Genomic DNA, 25,417 nt, shown 5'->3' on the forward strand with positions numbered 1-25,417 from the left:
GCAGCAATGAATGAATGGAAATTCAAAACCTCTGTAAATGCTCATTAAAATTATTTAAAAAAGAAATATAATTACATGAAATAATAAATAATTACACTGACATAGTATTTTAGATGTAAAAAAAAACCTATAAATATTGTACTTAAAAAAAGAAACAACAAAAGAAGTGGAAACCAAGAAATAGAGACAGGCAGGGCTCTCATGCCTTTCTTAGACTTCCCATGATACGACCAACAAATTGTTGTTCTTGTTATGTGTCATCAACTCTGACTTAACAGCACTGTGTACAACAGAATGAAATACCATTTGGTCCAGCATATTCTCATAATCTCTGCGGTGCCACTGTTGTGTCCACTGTTGACGCCACTGTATCAATATGTCCCACTGAGTTCTTTCTAGTGGTAACAAGCTGTGCTGCAATGTCAAAGGCACATGATTTGAATCCACCAGATGTTTAATAGGAGAAGGATGGACAATCTCCTCTTGTGCCATTTACTGCCTCTGAAAAAGGGGTTCCAATTCAAGGAAGACAATGATTCCTTTACCTAGCATGTTATCTTTCTCCAAGGACAACTCCTGATAACATACCCAAAGCATGTGGAGATGAAATCTCACCACCCTCCCAGCTGTACTTCCTCCATGACAGATTTGTTTGTGTGTTTTGGCGGTTCATGGTAGAGTCAATACTCTTTGCCAAGACTACAATTAAAAGGCATTGATTCTTCTTCAGCTTTCTTTATTCAATGTTTAACTTTCACATGCATATGCTGTCGTTGCTGTATCTGCTGTGGACTGTATGCTGTCAGAACTGACCCATAGCTGAACCCCCAGCAAATTTTCAGAGGCAGTAAATCACACAGGAGGAGGTTTCTCATCTTTCTCCTGAGGAGTAGCTCGTGGATTTGAACCTACATGCCTTTAGATAGGCAGTGAAACTCCTTACCACTAAACTATAAGAGCTCCCAACATGTATGCCTAAGATGTGTTGTTGTTGTTGTGTACCATACAGTCAGAACTAACCCATAGCTGACCCTCTGGTAGGTTTTCAGAGGCACTTAATCACATAGGAGGAGACGGTCCATATTTCTCCTGTGGAGCAGCTGGTAGATTCGAACCATGTGCCTTCTGAATTGCAGCTCTGCTTCTTACCACTTAGGCCACAAGAGCTAAACATATCATGGCTTGGGTCGGGTTTACCTAGTCCTTCAAAGAGACATGTTTGCTCTTTAGTACCTTAAAGAGGTTGTTTGCAGCAGACCTGACCAGTGCAACATCTTATTTGATTTATTGGTTGATGATTCCACAGGCATTACATATTTATCCAAGTGAAAGGAAACTTTTGACAACGTTAATTTTTTGTCCATTTAGCATGATGTTACTTATTGGTCCAGTTACAAGGATCTTATTTTCGTTATATTAAGATATAATCCACACTGAAGGCTTTTATCCTCATCAAACATAGTGACCAAATATATCTTGTTAAATGTATGAATTTGGGTTTCTGTCACTTACAATCAGTGGTCCAAACAATTACATCCACCAAGTATTGAAGCGACGTGTCACTCGGTGGCTCTTTCTCATGTTGCTGTTGTTAAGTGCCATAGAGTCACAGGCAACTCATAGTGACCCTATGAATGAAAGTCCTGGACACCTCCTGTATAACTTTCATCCTTTCTCCAGGTTCATAAGGTTTCCAGAGGCAAGCTATTGTGGAAGTGAATGCCACTCCTGCTTCCAAGCTTGTTTTAATCGGGGAGCTTCAGCAAACACTGTCCACCATGGGTAACCATTCTCGCATTTGACTCATCAGTGTCACAGTGTTCGGCTTCACAGCAACCACGAGTTACCTCTGTACAGCAAGTGGACATACCAGGGTTACACAACCTAGAAGAATGTTTCACCAATCTCTGTCTCTTTGTTGTTGTTGTTGTTATGTGACATCCTCAAATTCCACAGGAGGAAACAGAGCCCAGTCCTGAGCCATCCTCACAATGCCCACTGCATTGAAGTTCATGACTGCAGCCTCTGGGCCTGTCCAGCTTGTTGGGGGTCTTCATCTTTTTCTTAGACCCTCTACTTTTCCAATCAGGATGTCCTTCCCCAGGGCTGGCCCTTCCTACTAACAAGCCCAGAGCATCATTAGTCTCGCTTCTAAAGATCACTCTCCCATGACCAGGGGACATGGAAAATGGGTGGGGTACATATGAAGAAGATTAGCTCTGAAGTGTTAACTATTGCAATTGGGTGATGGGTATATGAGAGCTTATTATACTATTATCTTTATCTTCACATATGTTTGACATTTTCTAAAATAAAATGTAGGGAAAATAGTCTCCCCTCCCCCCCAGCTTCACACTTAAAAGTCTGGCACAAATCATGGCCAACAAAACAAGAGCAAAGGTAGGATCATACATAAATCAGACAATAGCAGGCGTCCACAGGGAGTATCCGTAATACGCCAACGCAGTAACTCAAGCATTCTTCACAGCTGCAAAGCGTTTTCGACACTAGACTTGAGTCTACCAGGGCTCTGCAGGATCTGGAGGTCTTAGACGACCACCCTCAACTCCACTCAGAAGGTTCTGTCATGCAGCTTCAGTTCCAGGGGGAATAAAGCATGTGTGTAGCAAACTGAACAACATGTAGTACTGGGGGCTTCCTCCTTCCTCCTAGAGAAGCACCACAAAGCAGTTATTGTCCACAGCTACCCATTACTGCATGGGTGCGCCTCTGGCACCCTGCTCAAGATGACCTCTCCTCCAAACACTCGCTGAGAAGAACGGTTGCTCTAACTCAGGCATGTATTTCTGCTAACCCACTTATGAGACGCCCATGATTCTGTCTCTCCATTAAGGTTACTGTTCACTTTTCCTCTTGGATTAAAGATTCTCTACCCCAGCTGCCCAGTAGAATCATCCATCATCTCTGAAAAAGTCTGATTCCCAGACTCTATTTCAGGCCAATTAAATCCCAATTTCTAAGTGTGGGGCTCAGCCATCTGCATTTTTAGAAACCTCTCAGTGATTCTCATGAGCAGCCAGGGGCTGAGAACCATTGCCTGGGATAGTCCTAGCTCTGTGAGCTGTCACGCCCCTTGGCTGCAGGCCTTACCCCTCCAGACAAGCTGTTAATGGTCAGAACCACTCCACTTCCAGGAATACCCAAATGGGTAGATCCCATTCAGTCCAGAACCAATGTCCTGCCTCTTCTTTATTCACATTAAGTGAGCCTTGGAATAGTTTTATCTGCCTGAGAATGCATGCGAGACCTAGTTAATTGAGAGCAAATGCTTTTTTACTTTTAATTTGGGAATCATTTTCGTTTTATAGAAGAGCTGCAAAAACAGTACAGAGAGTTCCCATATACACCCTTCACTCAGATTCCCCTACAGTTAACATCTTACGTACTGACTAGGGCACACTTACAAAAATTAAGAAAATGACATGTTTTATGAAGAATCCATCAGGTTTTCCACTAATATCCTTTTTCTGTTCAAGGTACTAGCTCAGGATACCACCTTGCGTTTAGCATAATGGATGAAAAATGTCCGAGTCAGTCTCTGACTCAGAGAATCAAAACGTTACCTCTGGCTTCATGCCCTTGTTCACTCTCTGCTTCTTACCTACTTTCACATTTGCATTTTAATCTCTCCCTAGGTCATCTTTGGTTTTGACCTGGCAGTCCTATTATTCTGAGTGAAAGCTACTTATCAACTGTGGGAATATGGAATTCTTCTGACAATCTAAATAAAGCTATAGACTATGCACTAAGAAAAACACATGGACAAAAATTCCAATTTCTGAACAATCAGACAGTACCTTCCTACCAACCTTCCACAGCGTGGCTTCCCCTGATACTGGTTCTGGAATGGAATCAGCACCTGCCCTCTCCCAAGACAATGTGTCCAGGTCCTCAGCACAGCGGCTGCCAGCTCCACTCTGGGTTGAAGCCAGCACCAGCTGCCCCAAGCACTGCTCTGCTTTGAGAAAACTCGCTCCAGCTGGCCGGGCAGAGCTGTTCAGTTGGGCATTGAAGACAGCTGGACTCTCCCCATCCTGCCAACTTGGCTGCCAGTAGAGAACCCCCACATGTTCGGCTTGCCCCATCAACACTTCAGAGCCTACTCCTCTCTAATGAAAAGAGACATCTAAGACTGTAACACGTCTTAATCCAGAAGCCATGTACACTTCAACAACGGAAGTGACTCCAGCACCCAGAGTGCTAACGGCAATCTTGACCAACATGAGATCTTCTAGATTTTAAAATGGCAGAAACCAAGATTGTCTCCTTCCAGGACAAAATGTGGATAGAACAATGTCTGCTTATTATTCTTCATCCTTGGAAACAGCAGGTGAGGCCTCCAATACCTCAAACCCATACACGTTTCAAATTCACACTGTCTCTTTTTTATTATTATTATTGTTAATTTTAATGAAAATTTACAGACTTTAGATTTCATTCATTCATTGTTGGACTTTTCTCCCTGCCCACCCCTCCCCTCCAGTTCATTCTTCTCTTTGAAAAGTAAAAGAAAAATTCTTTCATTGATATACAATCCCTCGCCCCAAGTCCATTCCACTATGTAGCCTTCATTCTAGACTCCTATCATGACAATAATACCTAATCATATATCCCTTTTAAACAGTTCTCTCTCGCATCTGTTTCAATGCAGTACACATAATCTATCCCATGTTTCTCAGTCTCCTCCCAACCCCGATGTCAGTCCTGTTTACAACAGTGGCACTATGCAGTCAGTATTTGTCCTTTTGTGACTGAAATATTTCACTCAGCATAATGTCCTCCAGGGTCACCCATTTTAAATATTTCATGAGTGCCTTGTTTTTCAATGCAGCATTGTATTCCATTGTGTGAATATACCACAGCTTCTCTATCCATTCATTTGTTGAAGGGCACTTAGGTTGTTTCCAACTCCTTGCTATTGTGAACAAAGCCACGATAAAACATGGGTGTACATAATATCTGCTTGGGTGGCAGTTATGGTCTCTTTGGGGTAGTGGAATTGCTGGGTCATATAATATCTTTATTTGCAACTTTTTGAGAAAGCGCCATACTGCCTTCTATCACACCGTCTCTTAAGGTAACATCAGCCTTTGCCTCTCACTTACTGTTCCTGACCTGACTTACACATCTCTTGCTCCAACCAGTTCCTCAGACCCTGTTCCATCCCATTCAACCAGGCCAGGTCAGATGTTGCTCATTCTTATCAATGCAAATTCATGCTAGACAGAGTCTAGCTGTCACCTAAGCTGTGTTACTCTGATACAGCCCTGGCAGAACCCCCTCTGCCCCAGGATCATATTGACTTCCTTTCTGACACCAGAGGCAGGATCACACCGATCCCTCCAACATCAACCCAGGGGGAACAGAGTTAGAGCATAGACCAATCATCCCTGCGGACAGAGCTCAATCTGGTCTTACCTTCTGCGAACGGTTCCCATTCATAAAAGCGACCCATGAAAGGCTTGTTGTTGTAAGATGCACACTGCACCTCTCGGATACTTCTACTACTTTCGGGACATACCTAGGAAAACAAAGATTGCATATCCAATCAGTGACTATGGCTTTTTTTGTGACCCCAGTCAAATAGTAGAATACCTCTAAAATTTAATAAAGTGCCACTCTCATAGTGCAAATGGTTACTGCATTTGGCTGCTAGGCCAAAAAATATTTCCAGTCAAGTCTACCCAGAGGCATCTCGAGGAAAGGTCTGGAGATTTCCTTCTGAAAAATCAACCACTGAAAACCCTGTAGGATGCAATTTTATGCTGATGCAGAAGAGTCACAAGAAGTCAGAATTCATCAGACAACAAATAGTTTAGGGTTTTGTTTTTGAGGGTTTTTTTGCTCTACCTAAATAAGTATTTCTGAAAGTTTTAAATATTAAATTCACCAAAAATTTCAAAGCACATTGCCAGGCTTCTGCTCATTTACTAACTCAGGATCTTCAGAGGGAAACTGACTTTTTAAGCAGCACTCCAGGGTTCTTCTTTGTATTGTATAATTTGAAAACCACTGCCTTGAACACTGTGTTCCTCACAGAGCAGTCTGCTTGCTTTTCCTCAATGAGGCCATCTATTTCTGTCTGTTTGGCTTTGTTCTTATCATTCCCCTTGTATGGAATAACAGTCACAGCAAACACACACAGTTCTTACAAGCTGCCAGGCACTATGTTCAACATATGCATTTATTTAATTCTCACTACAACTAAGGAGATAAATATAGCCTTGTCAATTTTTCACAGATAAAGAAATTAAGGCATGGAGGAGTCACAGAAACAATACACACCAGCCAGATCATGGTATGTGAGGATCCTAAAAAAAAACCAAAAAAAAAAACCAAAAAAAAAAACCCAACAAAAAACCAAACAAACAAAAAACAAGAAATCCTCAAGCTCAGTGCTATTGCATAGGAACTGGCTCATCGCTGACCCTCCAGTGGATTTACAGAGGCTAAGATCACACAAGAGATGGCTCACCTTACTCTTACTCTCATGGGGCAGCTGGTGGATACAAACCGCCTTGCTTTTGGTTGGCAGTACAATTCCTTATCCGCTAGGCCACCAGAGCTCCTGACCACTGATAATCTGTAGTGCCCTCTCTTCTGCTTACTTTTACATTTGAATGGGATATGTGAATTTGCGTGTGTGTGTGTGTGTGTGTGTGTGTGTGTGTGTGTGTGTGTGTGTGTTGCTTACCTAAAATGGAACTTCTCTTTAAATGCAACTATACTAGCAACTGAATGTAAATGCGGTGGAATGAGATGAACTATGAACTGGATTTTTTTTTAAAGTAGATGCTGGGTACTAAAATTTTTGTTATATGCACATCTTCAACACAAAATAATATTCAACATATTCAATAACAAAGAAAACAAGTTGGTCAATCTAGTACTTTACAATAATGTAAATGTCTGCGGCTATCCCACAATTAATAATTAACTTTAATAGGTTTTGCTTTTCAACAGTTCATACTTCAATTTGGATATTTGGTTTGCAGCAAATATTACAATTATAATGAACCAAAAGCATAACATCAAGCACTGTGTCTGGAGCAACAAGCAATGAAAAGTGAAATTTAATTGATACATAAAATTCTTCCTGTTACTGGTAGAACTCCAGTGAGGATGGCCCTTAGCAACCCTTTGAGCCTAAAGTGAGCTTGCTCCTTTGGTACAACTTCCAGACAAACATCAGACAGCCCTAAAAGCTGAACACAAACACCAGAGGGCTACTTGGTTCTTGGAGCCATCAACCATAGCAGGTCACAAGGGTAGCATTTGCCCAGGGAGAATGCTCAGAAGACAGGAAGGGAGAAAATAGAAGGTTGAAGGAAAAATAAGAGCCACAGGGAAAAATGTGAGAAGTCTACTCTTGGAATGCAAGAATTATAATCAATGTCATAAAACATCATGTCTACAAACAATAATAGACTCTGTAAACTATCACTCAAATGACAATAAAAAGTAAAAATGTGTCCGATAAATATAAGTCATTCAAATTCATTGTTAGGATGCAGTTAATTCTGACTCAGAGACCCTCCATCTGAAAGTCAATGGCTGTAAATCTAATGGGAGACTGCCCCTTTTTCTCCCCTGAGAATTGCAGTAGACACTATGTTAGTGTTAAATGAATTATTGTTGATATTCATATTTGCGTAAATGTAAACTAGTTTGCACTGATGAGTATACCAAATATATTTTGAAGTTAAAGTTACAAATAGTCTTTACAAAACTTGGAGAAGAACTCTGTACATAAATGTTGCGCAGTGTAGTTTCAAAGTGATTTGATAGAATTTATTGTATTTTGAAGTTAAAGTTATAAATATTCTTTGCAAAACTTAGAAAAGAACTCTGTACATAAATGTTGTGTTGTGTAGTTTAAAAGTGATTTGATTGAATTAATTGTATTTTGAGGTTAAAGTTATATTCTTTACAAAACTTGGAGAAGAACTCTGTACATATGTTGCGCTATATAGTTTTAAAGTGACTTGACTGAATTCGTAGTATTGGCTGACTTACTTCCTTAGTTTTTGCAGGTCGTCTGGGACTGGAGTTCCTATTAGTTGTTTACCAGGTTGTGCACAAGAGCACACCTTTGTGTCTGCATCATGGCAAATAGTATTGCTGTCACTCCTGGCTAGAGCTGTCAGATTAACAAATGTGTATGTATAAGACAGTTCTCTCAAAATGTAATGAAGTCTTGCTATTTATTAATAAAATTCATCCCTGTCTAGCAACCCCTCATGCTGAATCCAACCGCATATTGAATAAAGGTAACAAGACTTAAATTCCATGTCCGACCCCCACCGCTTGTTTATTAGAAAGAAATAGTATCCTCCTAAGAGACCTGCTAAGATAAGGAGTTTCAATTACAGGGAAGAGAGATAGGAGCAGATGTCAGTACAGGTGATGAAATGATGGGGAAATTACAGATTAAACAGCCTTGTGTGTGAGGGTACCCTCATGACCGTGTGTGAACTTTATTTCCTGCCAGCACGTTTCCACGCACTGGGTCTGGTTACAGTGTCATTTAGGGCCCTAGCAGAGTTTTTCCTTTGAGATGCTCCCTGAATAAGTAACACAGCCTAGATTTAAACTTAAGCAATCTGGTGCCATCAGCCTTTTAGAAACTAACCCAAGCATTCAAAGTAGAAGGAATTCCCAATAATCAGTGTGCAAAAGAATCACCCAGAGATCGGAGTGGAAATGTAGACTCCTGGGTCCCACCTCTAACGCTAAGTATTCAGCAGGTCTGGGATGAGTTTTACAAAGCAGCATTTTATCAGACAGTCTAGATCATTCCAATCCGTTATGCTACTCAACAAAAAGGTCTGACTCCTTTGGGCTCATTTGTCTCTTGTTTATGAAACAGTAAATGTGAGCAAAGCATGAAATAAAATAGTCAGGTCAGGATCTCTAGCTCAGATCGTGGGTAAAGCACAATCTAACTTTTTCAAATTGAGCTACAGTACATTTAAGGGGTGTGTGAGTGTGTGTGTGTGTGTGTGTGTGTGCGCTTGTTTGTGTACTTTAATAAGCAGAAGGAAAGGAGAACTGGCTTCTTAAATATTAAAACTCTGTGTATAAGACTGTAACAAAACAGTCTAAGATCCTCAAGGATTTATAAGGCAATTGGCTGTATGTGTCAGGAACACCAGGGCTCCCGGAAGATAAAGAAACAGGGGAAGGAACGAAACCAGGTGGAAAGGGAAAACAACTTCTGATGGGTAAAGGGGGAAGCTGCTGGGCCAAACACACAGGGTGGCCAAAACCCTGCCCCCCTCGAGCCAAACCATATGGAGCAAGAAGGCACTTGAAGCAGAACGTGATGCAAACTGGTGGGAGAAAACGGCTAAGGAAGAGACAGGGTGGGCTGAGCTCTGAGGAGCTGACAGGCCCGGAAGGCCGCCTGGAGGACTCTGCAAGCAAAGCTGCTGGCGGCCCTAAGCCGGAACAGGGGAGGCGTCCAGAAACACCAGCTGACTCCTTGAAGGCGCGCAGGACAAAGTGCTTTTTTACAGCCCCCTTGGCTACCAGGAAGGATCCATTTGACGGTCATGGGCTCGGTGTTCTAGCTAGAACCAAAGTTTGACCTAGACATGGCCAGTCAAGTGCTGTGGGAGAAGGCTCTACCCTTGAAGTAGTTTCCCAAGCCTGTGGAAGAACCAGCAGCTGGGCTTGCTGGAAAAAAAGGCAGATTCTCAGGCTTTGCCCCCATGGGAGGGTGGAGATAAGTGCTCAAGGTCCTCCATGGGGAGACTGGTACCACCAGCCTGGACAGCAACAACAGAGCCACACCAGAGCACCTATCTCACTCCATGTCCTTTTAGCAGGATTCCTAGACTAATAAAGAAGAGAATGAAATTCAAGTCCTTCAATTTACATATAAGAAAACTGAAGCCCAAAGAAAGTGCATACATTGTCAAATTCAACTTAGCAACACTGCCTGTGAGTCATTTCCAACCCACAGCAGTTTCCCAGTCAAGTTTCAGTCAAGTTTCCCAGTCTGCTAATCACAACAGGAGGAGACTGTCTCTCTCCCTCGGGCCTAGTGAATTCGAACCAGCAGAGGCCTCTGGATTAAAGGGCCAACTTGGTGAGACTATGCCTCCACAGCTCCCCCCATTGTCAAGAGTCCCAGGATAATGTAGAGCCAGAAGTAGGGCCCCTGAATAACCAGATCCCTTCCATCATATCACTCCATCCATTACTAGAAACTAGATATCCCTGCTGGGTTTCACGTTTCCATATTCAAAACAGATGAAAACAGCTGGGTTTAATGTCCAGCTTTCCCAATAATGACACCTACATAGAGCCAGTGAGAAGCAGGGGTGGGTTTGTAATATATTCTCGCCTTGCAGGTGGAAACTTGGGTTCAATTCTCAGCCAACGCACCTCTCACATCACCATTACCAATCCGTTATGATTGGCTTGTGTGTTACTAGGATGCTGAACAAGTCGCTGTGGAGCTTCCAACTTAGAAAGATTTGGAAGAAAGGCCTGGATCCATTCAGGAAAATCAGTCCAAGAAAGCCCTGAAGCTCAATTCCCAACTCGCCGTGGAGCCTGGCAAAGGCCCGGCTGCTGTTTGGTTTGGCTGTGCAGGGGGTGAGCATAGGCTTAGGGCATGTCTTCTTGTTGTTCTGTTTGTTTTAATACTGTGTTTTGTGTGGGGATTTACACAATAGTTTCTATTCCTATTCAACAAGTTCTACACAGTGTGCAGTAACACTGGCTGCAAGCTTCACAATGCACGAGCAGTCTCATTAGTCCTGTGCTGTGGTTCCAGTTCCATAAAGCATAGATCCTCTGCTTCTTTACAGTTTCAGCTTTGTTTCTAAGCAACTCCTGACCATTTGGTTTCATGAAGATGATTTTTTGAAAGGAGCACAAATGGTAGTCTTTGTTTGATGAGTCAATCTGTTACTTAGCTACAAGGTGACCTCAGGGCCTGGTTTAAGTTCAAGGTTTAAAAAACACCTCAACAATCAACAGCAATGGTCTCAAGGTATCCTCCAGTTTCACCTCATGAAGAAGTCTGTGTACTAATTGAATTTTAAGAAGCTGAGGTTCTGCTCCATGTTTTCTCCCCTTCTGATCAGATCCATCGACTGTGGCTCCGATGTGAATGATCAGCAGTGGTCGTCAGAGACTACCTAATTCTGGTCTCAAGTTAGGGCATGTTTTGCTACTTCAGAAACACCAAGCACTCTTTCTTATGTGTCTGCCAATCCAACCAGTCACTGTGGTGGGTCAGTTCAGGATATTCTGTCTTCTGGTCATCAACAAGGTCTTTAGACATGACCAAGCCCATTTCTCTCCTATTGCAGGAAGACTTAGGTGGCATCTGACACGAGTCTGATACTGAGAATGCAAATCTACAAAATTTCCAGGAGACATCGAGTGCAGAAGGTGGACTGTTGTGCATGCAGTAACAGCAGAAGTAACGAGGTCCCCCAGCAGGTCGCCATGGCCCACTTCATGATGCCAAGTGGGGACTCTCATACTGCCAAGCAGGCTGACAGTTGGAGGCAGGGGTACTACCTCATGTAAAGGAGAAGGACCCCATCAGAGAAAGGGCAGGCTCTCTCGTCCAAGATGTGGAAGTAGGTTATTGAGATGCAGTTACAGTACAAGCCAGGCAGACACAGGCCTATGGTTTTGATAATGATGATTAATGTTAAGAATAAAACTCAGTTCACTATCATCAAGTCCATGTTAACTCAGAGCAACCGTCCACCAGCTTTCTGAGGTTATAAATCACAACTTTCTCCTCAGGAGAAACACTCAGGAAACCTTCTCTTATCTTTTCCCCTGAGGAGACACTGGTGGATTCGAACCACTGGAGATGTACAACCTTTGGGCTAGCAGCACAACACCCTATGGACTATGTCACCAAGAGTTCCTAATGTTAAGAAGGTTGTTGCTGTGACTGTGTGCTGTCAATTCAGAACCAATTTACAGCTGACCCTCCAGGGGGTTTTCAGAGACAGAAAACTGCCTCCCACAGAGCAGCTGGTGGATCTGAACTGTGTGCCTTTGGGTTACCGCTAGGTCCCTAGGGCTCCCCAACATTAAGAAGACTCAACTTTCATTAAGCAGTTAATTAAATGTGAGCAATCCATTATATGATTAAGGTATATTAGCTCATTTAATCCTTATGATAAACCAAAAGGTGGCTGCTGTTGTTGTGTACCATCAAGTCAGAACTGACCCATAGTTGACCCCCCAAGCAGGTTTTCAGAGGCCGTTAAACTCAGGGTAGGAGATTATCCATCTTGCTCCCATGGAGTGGCAGGAGGATTCAAGCCATGTGCCTTCAGGATTGCAGTGCAGCTTCTTGCCACCTGGCTGCCTTTGCTCAAAAAGGTAGGTAATACTACACCCATTTAATAGATGGAGAAACAAAGGCAAAGAAAAGCCAAATGACTTAACCACAGTCATGGAGCTGGTAAGTTATAAGGTCAGGATTTGAACCCAGACACTCTAAGTCTAACACTCACACCATTAACCACCATGCTATGGCACCCCATATGGTTATATGGCCAGTAAGGTTAATCTGCCGTGGATACTTAGGAGAGAGAGTTCTCAGTCTTTCTTGTCTAATGACTGGAGAGGTCCTCAAGGTCGAATTCAGGTTAAACCTCTGGAGTTAGTTAAAGGGCCCCAATTGTAAGAAGCAGGAAGCTGTGACATGAAGCTGAAAACCAAGCGAGGCTGAGGAAACCACTTCATGTCTCTTGTGTAGATTATATCTATGTGTACTTGTCATACTTTTATCAGTATGTGATCACCTCTCATTTTAACAGACTCTATGAAGTTAAAATTTCAAGTTACAGATGATTTTACATTAGTTGTATTTTAAATTGGTTCTTTCCTGATTCTGCAGATAGAGTCAATCTTTACCTTATCTGTAACAGTCTCCCTACTATACACTGGGTTGGCTGGAGCTAGGTTTCTGGCCGAGAATTAATCCTTTCTGTGGACACAAATTCTTGGCATCTTCAGCCTCGAGAAATAATACATGGTGAAAAGTCATCAGATAGAGATTGTAGTCAGTCAGAATGAGCCCAGCATAGCACAACTCTGCAGCCAAGGAATGCCCCGGGGAGGAAAAAAATTCCCCGAAATTACTCCCTTCCACCCAAAAGAGGGGTTTCCACTGGGCTCTTTATGTGAAGAGGAATAAAGATGTACTCGAATACGATGAGTTGAATCTTTATAAAGCAATACAGCCCATATCCAAAATTCTATTGCGACAACTGCTTGGAGTGCCTGCGAATTACAAAGAATATTCTGGAAATGGGCTATGTTTCCAGTGACCCTGGTTAATCTGAGATGACAACTGTCTGTACCTAAAGCCAGTGCTCAAGGGGCCACAGGCAGTGAGCACAGACTTACATTTTGGTGATTACATTCAGATGAAAGTATGACGATGAAAAAGAACAGCAATCTCAACGAAGGCTGTGTCAAAGAACGGACCTTAGATTCTGCAGGGGTCACGTGTGCATTTTTATACTTTGCATAGCTCTGGATTCAATCAAAAGGCTAACTACCAAAACAATGTACAATGTATTTAACATCATCACAATAAAGACATCTGAAAACTGTAATCTAGGAAAAGTCATCACGCTGCCATAAGAAAGTGGCTGTACATTTCTGGACAAGACACTCCACTTCAATTCTGACATCATGACAATGCCTACTCCATCCTGGAGACTTTTATGAGGGATAAATTAGTAATACATAAAGGTTTCTAGCTCATAGTAATGTTCAATCAATGGTCACTGAATTGGAATTAAAACGACAATAAAGACACCAGAAGTTGCAGAAGCTATGTTGTTGTTATGTGCCATCAAGTTGTTTGTGATTCATAGCGATCCTCTGTACAACAGCTCTGACCCCTGTTCTATCCTGTGTTAACTTTATTGTCTCTGACACACCTTCCTTCTTTATCCGAGTCATTGAAACAATCCATCTCATTGAAGGTCTTCCTCTCTTGTGTTGTCCCTCCACCCTCCCAAGCATGACATCCCTCTTCAAGGACTGATCCCTCCTCCCAACATGTCCAAAGTATGTCAGACAGAGCTTCAGAATCCTTGCCTCCAAAGACATCAATTCTCCTTCTATCATCCCTAATCATTGTCCAGCTTTCTGATGTATAGCAAGTAATTGCAAAGACCATGGCCCGGATCAAGAACACTTTAGTCTCCAGATTGACATCGTTGCTTTTCAGAAATCTGAAGAAGTCTCTTAGAGCAGATTTTCCAGTGAAATTAGTCTTTTGATTTCTTGGCTGGTGGTACAAAGAGTGTTGACTGTGGAGCCAAGCTAGCTGAAGCTGTTAACAATCCCAATCTTTTGACCATTTATCATGATGCTGCCAATCAGCCCAGTGGTGAGAATCTTTGTCTTCTTGACGCTGAGCTTCAAACCATACTGAAAGCTGCAGTCCTTGACCTTTTGCAGCAAATGCTTTAGGCCCTAGAAGTGCCTTAAAGATAGGTGTTCCATGTAAATATCTTTTGTTCTCTTCCCATTCTCTTCTATGTGACTGACTTAGTTTTCTCATCATAGAGTAATTATGGAGCAAGTTTCCTACTTGCTTTTTGTAAACACTTAATCATATACATAATGTTAACTAACCCTGGAACTCATTGGCCATTTTTTGGTGTGTCCCATGTCTCACGCTAACGTATGGCTGGAAGGCTGGAAGGCTGGAAGCTCTACCATAAGTACTTCATATACCAGCAAGTTTGCCCACTGTGGACAGATTTCAGTGGAGCTTCCAGAACAAGGCACATAGGAAGAAACGCTTAGCAATCCACTTTTGAAAACTAGCCAATGAAAACCTAATAGACCACAACAGGCTGCTGTGTTATAAGACGGGCTTCCTACATTGGAAAGGTCATAATGATGTCCTAGAATCCAAAAGCATCTTATTCTGTTATATAAAAAGTCACTAACAACAGCAACAAGGTTGGAACAAACGCAACCATAAAGAAAAGTCTCCTATCACCTTCCAGTATTTCCCAGAGTCAGTGAATGGGTATGTCCAAAAGGATTACATTCAAATTTGTAGTTTTTAAAATTATGTTTTCTTATTCCTCTTAATGTTTTCCTAAGGAAAAGTATTCCCCTTCCATCCGCTAGAGTCCCAAATGACGCCCAACCACTTACTCAGGAAAAGCCTAATTTTTAAGTATTTTGAGCACCTGCCCCATGAATCTAGGCCTATCTCATTTCTTTCTCTCTTTTTGGATTATTTATGTATCTCTTTATTTGGAAAGTGAGGATGAGTGGCCAGCCTAGTGATAAGAAGTTTTGCTGACAACCCCATGGCATGTAGTTCAAATCTACCAGGGGAAAAAGATGGGCAATCTGCTCTCATGCACTTAATTGCCTCTGAAAACCCACTAGAGGGTTAGCTCTGACTCATTGTTATGTAACAACAATATATGGAAGGAAAGGAAAAGCCCTCAGGATGCTGGACTGCTAAGCAGTCAGCATTCAAACCAACCAACTGCTATGCAAGAGACCTGGTGATTTGATCTCTGCAAGGATGCACAACCTTGGAAGCCTTATAAGGCAGTTCTCTAACTGGGGAAAACTGATTGGGGCAAAACTTTCTGATCATGCAAAACTAAGATTAAACATATTCTAATGATAAGTGATAAAGACTTTCTAATACAGATAAATCAAGAAGAGAACAACTGTCAGTTATACAACGTAGAGATAAAATTGAAATATGAATGTCGTTGTTGTTGTTGTTGTTAAGCGCCATCGAGTCACAAGCAACTCATAGCCACCCTATGAAGGAGAGTCCTCAATGCTTGGGTGCCTTTCATCCTCTCTCCAGGTTCATAGGGTTTCCAGAGGCAAGCTATTATGGAAATGGATGCCACTCCTCCTTCCAAGCTAACAGAAATCTGAAAAGTAGGTGATGAGGGGGCTACATCTTTGGTTTTTTAGAGTGAGAAGTCAACAAAGAAAGTCTGAAATTCAGATTCCAAGAAGCCACAGGATTAACACATTATTATGTTGTAGATAGAATGGTGGGAAGAACTAAAAATGTAAAATGATTGACTGTCATTACATCTTGGGAGAAAGGGGCGGGGATCTGGTTTTCTCTACCTTTGTCATATTTCTTACTGTATGGGTTTATTACTTGTGTTGTTGTTATACACAGATGAATTGTAACCAATTCATAGCTGACTCTCCAGCAGGTTTTCATCAGCTATAAATCACACAGGAGACAGCCTGTCCTTCAACTAGAACAGTTGACAGATTTGAAACCCATCCCTTTGTGTTGGCAGCACAACTTACCACTAAGCCACCAGAGCTTCCTGCATTACTTTTAGTGATCATGAAAAGAGATAACTGTAAAAATTGTTTGTTTAAAGAAATGTAAAGCAATACATTTGAGGCATAAAAGGTTAAACTGGACTAAAGGTCAGAACATAAAGGAACCCTGGTAGCACAGTAAGCTAAGGTTTGGGATGCTGATCAAAAAAATCAGCAGTTTGAACTCACCAGATGCTTTTCAGGGGAACAATGAGGCCACCTGCTCCTGTAAAGATTTCTAGCCTCAAAAGCCTCAGGGGCAGTTCCAACTTGTCCTACAGGGACCTTAGAAATTGGAAATAACTGAACACTAGTGGGTCTGGTTTAGTTCTTCATCATTTATTAACTCAATGTTAATTGCTATTTTTAACACTGCTTTGCACTCAAGCAGAGTCCTGACTGGGCTCAATGTCTAAGAGGAAGTTAAGATGTCTTGGTATACCAGATTATGAGAAATTTGAAAAAAAGGGGTGGGGGGGCGGGGAGTGCTGCGAGATGCTGCGAGATGCTGGGGAGGATGAAAGGGCCTCTGGCCTGGACAGATCGCCTATGCTCCAGATAAGTGCAAGCATCCCAATGGCCTTTAATACGGGGGAGAGAAAGCTCCCCTGTGTTTGGATGTACTGGCTTGAGAGAGCGCGCCAAACTGGAAGACAGCTGCCATGTCTGTTGAGTTGGGAGTGGTCTGCGCGAGGCTGAGGTTCTCCTAACCAATCAGCATGTCCCACGTCTGTAAGCCCACCCTATCTTGTCTTCCTATTTACATGTTCATACATAAGTGCACTGAAGATCCTAATAAAATTGAGCTGGATTGATTCCCTCTCCCAGAGTGGTGTATCTCCGTCAGGCTTACCCCCATCAGGGTGTTGCTGTTAAGTTGCTGGCAAACTGACAGCAACAGGGAAGGATTCTTTTATTTTCCACAAGAAACTATATCTGGTTTGTATCCACTTATTATAACAGAAATGAGTTTATAAAATTTGATCATATATTTCTGTATTTATGATTTGGCATATATGTGTGTACATGTGTATGTATATCCATGTATGTGTGTGTATGATGATGTGATGCACTACCCATACATTCTGACTTACAGTAGTAATCCGATAGGACAGCTCATGCCTTTGAGTTGTGGTGTTGGAAAAGAATCTTAACAAACCATGGATCAGTGAGAAAACAAATAGGTCTGGAGAGGGTGAAACCAAGTTTCTCCTTAGAGGTTAGGATTTTGAAGCTCCATCTCACATACTTTAGCCACGCAGCCAGGAGGGGCTGGTCCTTGGAGAAGGACATCATGCTTTGAAGAGTGGAGGCACAGTGCAAGACAGGAAGACCCTTGATGAGATGGATTGACACAGCAAATGGGGAGAAGGGGTTAGGTGTGTCTGAGTCAGTGAGACTGGCTCAGAAAAGGGCAGGCTTCAGAGCTGTTGTACAGAGAATAGCTATGAGTCACAGGCAACTCAATGGCACATAACAACAACAATGTTTATTACAGCAAATCATCTTTTCACCTCCTGTACATCTGCTGGGTGGATTCAAACTGTCAACTTTTCATTAGTAGTCAACTCCGAACCACTGCACCACCAAAGGTCCCTGGTTCCACATGAAAGCCAAAAGTTCACTGTTGTTGAGTCAATTCCAACTCATGGGGACCCTACAGGACAGAGATAGACTGCCTCATAGGACTTCCAAGTTTCTAAACCTTTACTGACTCTCGCATCCTTCCCCCACGGCAGTTAGTGGCAGTGGGTTCAAATCACCAACCTTTCAGAGAGCAGCTAAATTTAACCACTGCATGACCACATTTCTTTTGTGAGTCTAAGTATATATAACCACTGAGAGATAACAAACAGTTGCTAAGAGAACTTTCTATGAAATTTTCAAGTTTGGTCTGTGAAGACAGGAAGCAGTATGCAGCAAAAACTTATGGCTCCAAATATATACTTCTTCCCACATCAGGAGACTAGTAACTAAGTGATAAAATACACTTGGGGGCTCCTAGGTAAGATGTCCTGTCCATCTCACTGCTGGCAAACTGTACACATGACAAAATTTCACTGACTTCTTAGCTGGTCTGTTTGATGAACGTCTACATCAGGAAGTTTGTCTTGCACTCATTATGAGAGCAGACAGGAGGTCAAATTAGAACCTGGCTGCAGAGCGTATGCTTTTGTTACATTTGAGATTTGGTGGACATCACTCCTTTGTTTTTCACTTTTTTTGAGGCAGAAACAAATGCACTGCACATGGATAAACCTTTGTCAAAAGCCAGTTGTACCCTGAGGGAAATTTAATGTGAGTCACAGATACCAGAACTCATCACATTGGGGTGTGCTAAAGGCTGCTTTTCGCCCTCAGAGTTTTCCCCTCATAATGTTAAGTGCTCTCTGTCTAAACTCAATATCGCACCTCTTTTGGCAGCAAAGTGTTTCAAAAACTCATAACCTTGTCCCCACCTTGCACCTGGTCACGCGATACAGCTCTCTTTCTCCAGAATGGGACATAATTCAAGTCTCCTCTCCAGGGAGATGGAACTGAGTCACACAGTGCTTAAGACAAGGAAGGGGGTGGCGGCCCCCAAGACAAGGGCATCAGGTGTCTTGGTGGCTTCACATATTTACCAAGGAACAGAACAATTGATTTTCAGTGAGCCGTATCCCCTCAGGCACCAGGGAGAATGAGGAGTGGTTTCTTACAAACCTCTTTCACTTCTTTAAGAATTCTAACTCTTTTTGGTTCCAAGTCCTGGACAAACAAAAGCTCTGGTATTCAATAGATTTCCACAAAGAAGTTCAACTATGTGTTTGAGTCCTTAAGCACTTAGGATTTTCATCCATATATAAGAAAGTACAAATGAGCCATAGATATCTTCCATTGTTGCCCCATTCATTCTTAGCTGGCAAAGCCAGTAATGAATGACTTATTGAGAAAACATCTTATCCTTCTGGGAGGCCCATGAGTTCACTCCATCCTTTGTATTCCTCAGTTCACGAGGGAAAGCCATCCAGTAGGCTCCAAGCCATCTTAGGAGAGGGTATTAGATCTATTTCTACCACCCTTTGCACCAAGGAACTCTGGTGGTCTAGTGGGTAAGGAGTTGTACCTGCCAATCTAAAGGCATGAAGTTCAAATCCACTAGCTGCTCCTTGGGAGGAAGATTAGTAATCTCTTCCTGAGCAAATTATAGCCTCTAAAAACCCACTGGAGAGTCAGCTATGAGTCAGTTTTAACTTAAGGACACATAACAGCTACCTCTTTAAGTCACCACAAGCATATGTACAATCTTTTGAAATACTATCTTCCTGAAAGGCCTTCCCCACAATGGCTAAAGAGGCTTTTGATGACTCTACTGAAGTCACTGTTCAGGGATTTCCAAGTGCCTATTTAGAGTCCTAGGCAACACCCATTTTTTTGCATTACTACTACTTATTTCAGCCTGCTTGCTGAAACTGAAGAGGACCTGAAGCGCCTGCTGCAGAGTGTCAAGGACTGCAGCCTACAATATGGAGTGAGGCTCAATGTCAAGAAGACAAAGATTCTCACCACTGGACCAAATGGCAGCATCAGGATGGATGGTGAAGAGATTGAAATTGTACACAGCTTTAGTTTGCTTGGCTCCATAGTCAACAGTCTTGGCATCAGCAGCCAGGAAATTAAAAGGCATATTGCCATGGGAAAGTCTGCTGTTAGGGACCTCTCCAAAGTGCTGAAGAGCAATGATGTCTCTTTGGAGACTAAGGTGCATCTGATACAGGCCATGGTCTTCGCAATCACCTGTTATGCATCAGAGAGTTGGACAATGACCAAGGAGGACAGAAGGAGAATTGATGCCTTTGAGCTGTGGTGCTGGAGAAGAGTATTGAGAATACCATGGACTGCTAGGAAAACAAACAAATTTGTCCTGGAAAGGGTTAAACCGGGTGGCTCCTTGGAGGCAAGGATTCTGAGGCTCTGTCTAACATACTTTGGACATGTTGTGAGGAGAGACCGGTCCTTAGAGAGGGACATCATGCTTGGGAGGGTGGAGGGACAGCGCAGGAGAGGAAGGCCCTCTATGAGGTGGATTGATTCAGTGATTGGGATAATTGGGATGGGAGTGTCAGAGTGCGATTGGCACAGGACAGAGCGGAGTTTAGGGCTGTTGTACATAAGGTCGCTATGAGTTGCAGGCGACTCGACGGCACATAACAACAACAACTACTTATTTATGATGGTCTCTTTCTGACTGGACTTAACATCACTTTGGGCATGAGACTAATCTCAGTTCAGTGGTTCTCAATGCACAAACTAATATCCGGATATACTTGGTCAACATCTATGCTAGATTAGGGACTACAGACAAGGACTCACAGTAATGAATGTTTAAGAGACTTAGAGCCAGAGCTTTTAGATTAAGTTGTCCTGATAACCTACTAAGTCAACTGATTTTGTTCGAGACATCCTTTCTCTGGGCACTGCACTAAAACATGCAGAAGTTTATGCTAGGTCTAAAAGACCACTGATTCTCTATCTGTGCTAGGGAGCTCTGGTGTTTTAGTAGTAAGGAGTTGTGCTGCCAACTGAAAGGTACCAGGTTCAAATCCACCAGCCCCTGTGTGGAACAAAGATGGGCAATCTCCTCCCATGTGATTTCCTACTTCTGAAAACCCACTAGGGCATCACCTGTGAGACCATCAGAGCTCCCTAAACTTTCACTTACCTGGGTTCAAATACTTTTACTATTTTAAAGCAAACATTATTAAGCTTCTGCTGCTGTGTACCTCCATGCCCGCAACAGGAATCAACCCATCGAGCCCTCCAGCTTGTCACTGTTGTGTGCCATCGAGTCAGAACTGACACATAGCAGTTTCAGAAGCACTTAATCAAACTGAAGGAGACCACACATCCTTCTCCACGGAGCAGCTGGTGGGTCCAAATCGCTCGCCTTTAGGTTTCCCGTGGAGTTTCTTTCCTCTAGACCAGCACAGCAGTCCTTAATACTGTGTTAATACTTTGCCAATCTTCTTGCACATGTAATCTTAGTCAAATTTGTTGTTATTGCTGTTATATGCCATGACATCAGAACCATTTCATAACCTCCCACCCAGCGGGTTTTCAGATACTGTAAATCGCATGGGAGGAGTTGCCCATCTTTCTCCTGAGGAGCATCTGGTGGGGTGCGGGGGGATTGTGTACTATTTATTTTTTCTTCTTTTTTTTTTAAAAATAATTTAAATGAACATTTACAGAGAATTTGGATTTCCATTCATTCATTGCTGCACTTCTCTACCCGCCCAGCCCTCTCCCCCTGCCCCCCCCCCCAGTTCGCTCCTCTCTTTCAAAAGTAAAAGAAAGACTCCCTCCCTGGTACACAATCCCCCCACCCCTCCCACCGCCCCAAGTACATTCCACTATGCAACCTTAACTGTGGACTCTTGTGATAACCATAATACCCTATCATACATCGCTTTTAAATTATTCACTCCCTCATCTGTTTCAGTGCAGTATACACAATTTATCTGGTTATTTTCTAAAGTTCAGATCAATATCATCCACACATCAGTGGTGTCTTTCCTACCCAGTGGCTCTGTGATTCATGCTCACAGAGATTCTCCTCACTAAGTGTTCCAGCACACCACCATGCTCTCTCTGCTTGCTGGGCCATAGCAACCCTGGGTGGAGCAAACCTGAGAGAACATGACCGCTGACTTTCTGGCAAGCAGAGAGAGAGCATGGTGCTGTTTGGCCGGGTGTTGTGGCAGTTTTCGGACGTGAAGGACTACTCTGCCTCCAGGAGCCAGGCAAGCCAGGCTTGGCCTAGGGTTTAAGGCGGCAGTACAGGGCTTCATTGTTTTTGTTCAGACATTCCTCTAGGTCGTATAGCCCTGGTGTACAAGTTGCCGCACTGCATTCACTTTTGGTTGCTGTGAGGCTGAACACCGTGACACTGGTGTGTCAAATGCATTAATGATTGGCTACCCAATGTGGATAGAGAGTGGGGTGGAGCTCCCAATTAAAACTTGGAAGGAGGAGTGGCATCCACTTCCATAACAGCTTGCCTCCGGAAACCCTATGAACCTGGAAAGAGGATGAAAGGCACCCAAGTGTCAAGGACTCTCCTTCATAGGGTTGCTATGAGTCACCTGCAACTCGACAGCACTTAACAACAAGTATTCCAGAATCCAGTGTAACTTGTAAGAAAACAAGTCAAAGTTCTTTTTTTATACAAGACAATGACCATGTGGGGGGAAATTCTGAGGGCCTAGTGGTAAGAAACTGCACCATGAACCCAACCATATGTGGTCTGAGTCCACCAGCTGCTCCATGGGAGAAATATGGGCAGTCAACTCCTGTGTGATTTACTACCTCTGAAAGCTTGCTAGATGGTCACCTATGAGTCAGTCTCAACTCAGACACATAACAACAACATAATGACCAAGCTAAGAAAGAGACTAAGACTAGAATATTGAATACGCCAGTCCTCTTCAAACCCCTTGGACATTGAGCTTATAATGAACTTCCCCAAGTTTGGCAAGAATTCATGATAATTTATTGTGGAAAGAATCCAGCCATCTCTTTGTAGAGAGGGAGACTCTAGGAAGCTTATATCTGGTTTTACCTGGACTTCACTCCATGCACCTTTGCCCTTTGCTAAGGATGATTTGTATCTTTCCCCTGGGAGAGATGATAGACGTGAAAATGATTAAATGCTGATTTCTGGTAATCTTTTCAGCAAATCACTGAACTAGAAGTATCCTTGGAGATCCCCAACACAGAGTTTTAAAGTGTTCATGAGGTGTGGTACAAGTTACCAGAAGCTATGGGATTATACAAGGAAGATACATTGCCTTGGGACTTTTAAGGAATGCCTTCTCTAAACAAGAGTAAATGGAATATGAACTTGAGACAGAGTAGACCAGGGAGGGTACTGTACAAAACATTTCCATGAAGAGAAGGAAATTGAACCTGCACAATCCTTTGTCAACATTTACTTCTTTGTCTTGGATTTAAGACTTTGCTTTGCCTACTTCCAGTATGCTGACAGATGCCATGAATTGGTAAGAATTTTTTAAGATTCCTTGCAATTCAATATCCTCAATGGTGCAGTCAGTACCCAGAAAAATCAGAGCTCCTATGTGGAGAGACACATTCCTGCTCTTGGTAAAGCAGATCTGGCAAAAGCAGTGATTACAAAATGTGGGTTAAAGAAATGCTAAGGAGATGCCAGCTCTGCATTTATGCCAACACCCTTTCCCCATTTTCTGTATGTTTCAATTTAGTCTTCAAAACAAAGTGACTTCCCAGTCAATGAAAACATTTATTCTACCTTAGAAATCAAATAGTTTTCAAAGGACAGCAAAAGACCCATGAGAGCAGGATGACATGTGATATTGAATACAAGTGATTCCTTGCAGTGATCGGCTCCTTTTCCACTACACACCCCTTTCATAACATCACCTCATTTGATCCTAACAAGTTTATGATGTAGATAATCACACTGGTCTCACTAATCTTCCATGGACTCTAGCTCGTTACACAACCAGCAGCGATGTTCAGTAAGACTTCCTGGTGGACTGGTTATTAACAGCCCCAGAAAAATCACTGATTTATAACAATTAATAATTTCTAAGCTCTGTCAGTGCAAGGACAAGTTAAAAAGCAATCCAAGCATTCAGAAAGAATCATTAAAAATCACAAATTAAGTCATTTCTAAGGACTCTATAGCAGGAAATATATTTTTAATGAGGAAATTGATGCTAATATGTAACAGCTGTCCCGTTACCCAATAACTGAGTATTAGGGCAGATTAAATTATTAATGAAAAGTATGGCAATACAGAAATTTAGCCTTTGAACACTCCCATATTCCTGTCTCTTTTGTATACAGTCTTTAAACTGATATTTTTAAAAAAATAGATGTGGTCACTTTGTGTAGTTTATACTGATAATTTTTCTGCCACTCACACATTGGATTCTTTAGACCATTGTGTAACCTGCCTTCACACCCAGAAAATGAAGGCTCATTGGGTTGAGGAGAGGATTAACTGAAAGAAAAGTGCTAAGAGCAGGGCCTGGTTTGCTGGGTTTTAAATAATGGGAGCTATTATTAAAGCCATCAAGATTTAATCAGTAAATATTTATTGAACTAATATCCAAAGTGGGTATGCAGCCATTACCAGTTCTAAAAATATTGAGTATGCTCCTATCATTCAGAAAACAAGCAGTGCCCAAACCCAGACTTTCTGGAGTCACTGGCCAGATGACCCCTTGAAACTACGACCCTGAGGAAATCGTTTAACCTTGAACTGAATATTATTCCTTGCAGTGATCTCTGAACCAACCAACAGTTGTATTTTATAACAAAACAAACCAAAATAAAACCCCAAGCAAATGACGGCATTAAGCAATATACTCTTAAAGATTTATATATATATGGGATCAAACTGATGACAGCAATTAAAATAGAGGAGAAACTTAGAAAGGCGATGAGCTTATGTTGATGATGGTGACATTTGAAAAAGATTGTCAAACAAGTTGCCACAACTTGAAGAATGTAGTCGATGGCATTGAACAAAACATGGACAAATTGTTGAAGTGACGTATGTATGTTTTCTTGGGTATAATATAACAAAATATTTTAAAAGAAAATTAATTCCTTCCAAGAGACCTCCAAGTATCCTCTGTCATCCTAACTGTCCCAGCTCTCTTAGGATATCAAACTTCTTTACAATACAATACCTACAGGGCTTATGAGTGGAATAACTGGGGACCTCCAAGAACCTTACTGGATAGAACTTATGCTAGTCAAGTCCCTCAAAGTCCCACCTCCTTGGCACAACCGATCAACAATCCAACAAAAATTCAGTTTACTACCATTGAGTTGAAAAGCTCTGGTGGCCCATGGCACTAGGTGTATCATTGCCAATGTCAGAAGGATCTTGTCTAAAAGCAGAGAGTACCAGAGGAATGTCTATATCCATATCTTTTCAGCTCATATGCACAACAAATACTTTGGGAGGCTAGACTTTATGAGGAGAAATGTGGCATCAGGATTGGAGGAAGACTTGTCAACA

The 25,417-nt window shown here is 42.3% G+C and overlaps 1 protein-coding gene across 1 annotated transcript in view; it reads right to left on the minus strand.

The window, feature by feature from the left end:
* Positions 1 to 25,417, minus strand: part of THSD4 (thrombospondin, type I, domain containing 4) — an 868,930-nt gene that overhangs the window by 679,902 nt on the left and 163,611 nt on the right. The window contains exon 5 of the mRNA XM_006888339.1: positions 5,440 to 5,542. Coding sequence (XP_006888401.1) covers positions 5,440 to 5,542 — 103 coding nt within the window. The remainder of the gene's footprint in view (positions 1 to 5,439; positions 5,543 to 25,417) is intronic.

This window comes from Elephantulus edwardii, unplaced genomic scaffold (assembly GCF_000299155.1).
Source record: "Elephantulus edwardii isolate Elephantulus edwardi_28Jun2011 unplaced genomic scaffold, EleEdw1.0 scaffold00066, whole genome shotgun sequence".
Classification (NCBI taxonomy): domain Eukaryota; kingdom Metazoa; phylum Chordata; class Mammalia; order Macroscelidea; family Macroscelididae; genus Elephantulus; species Elephantulus edwardii.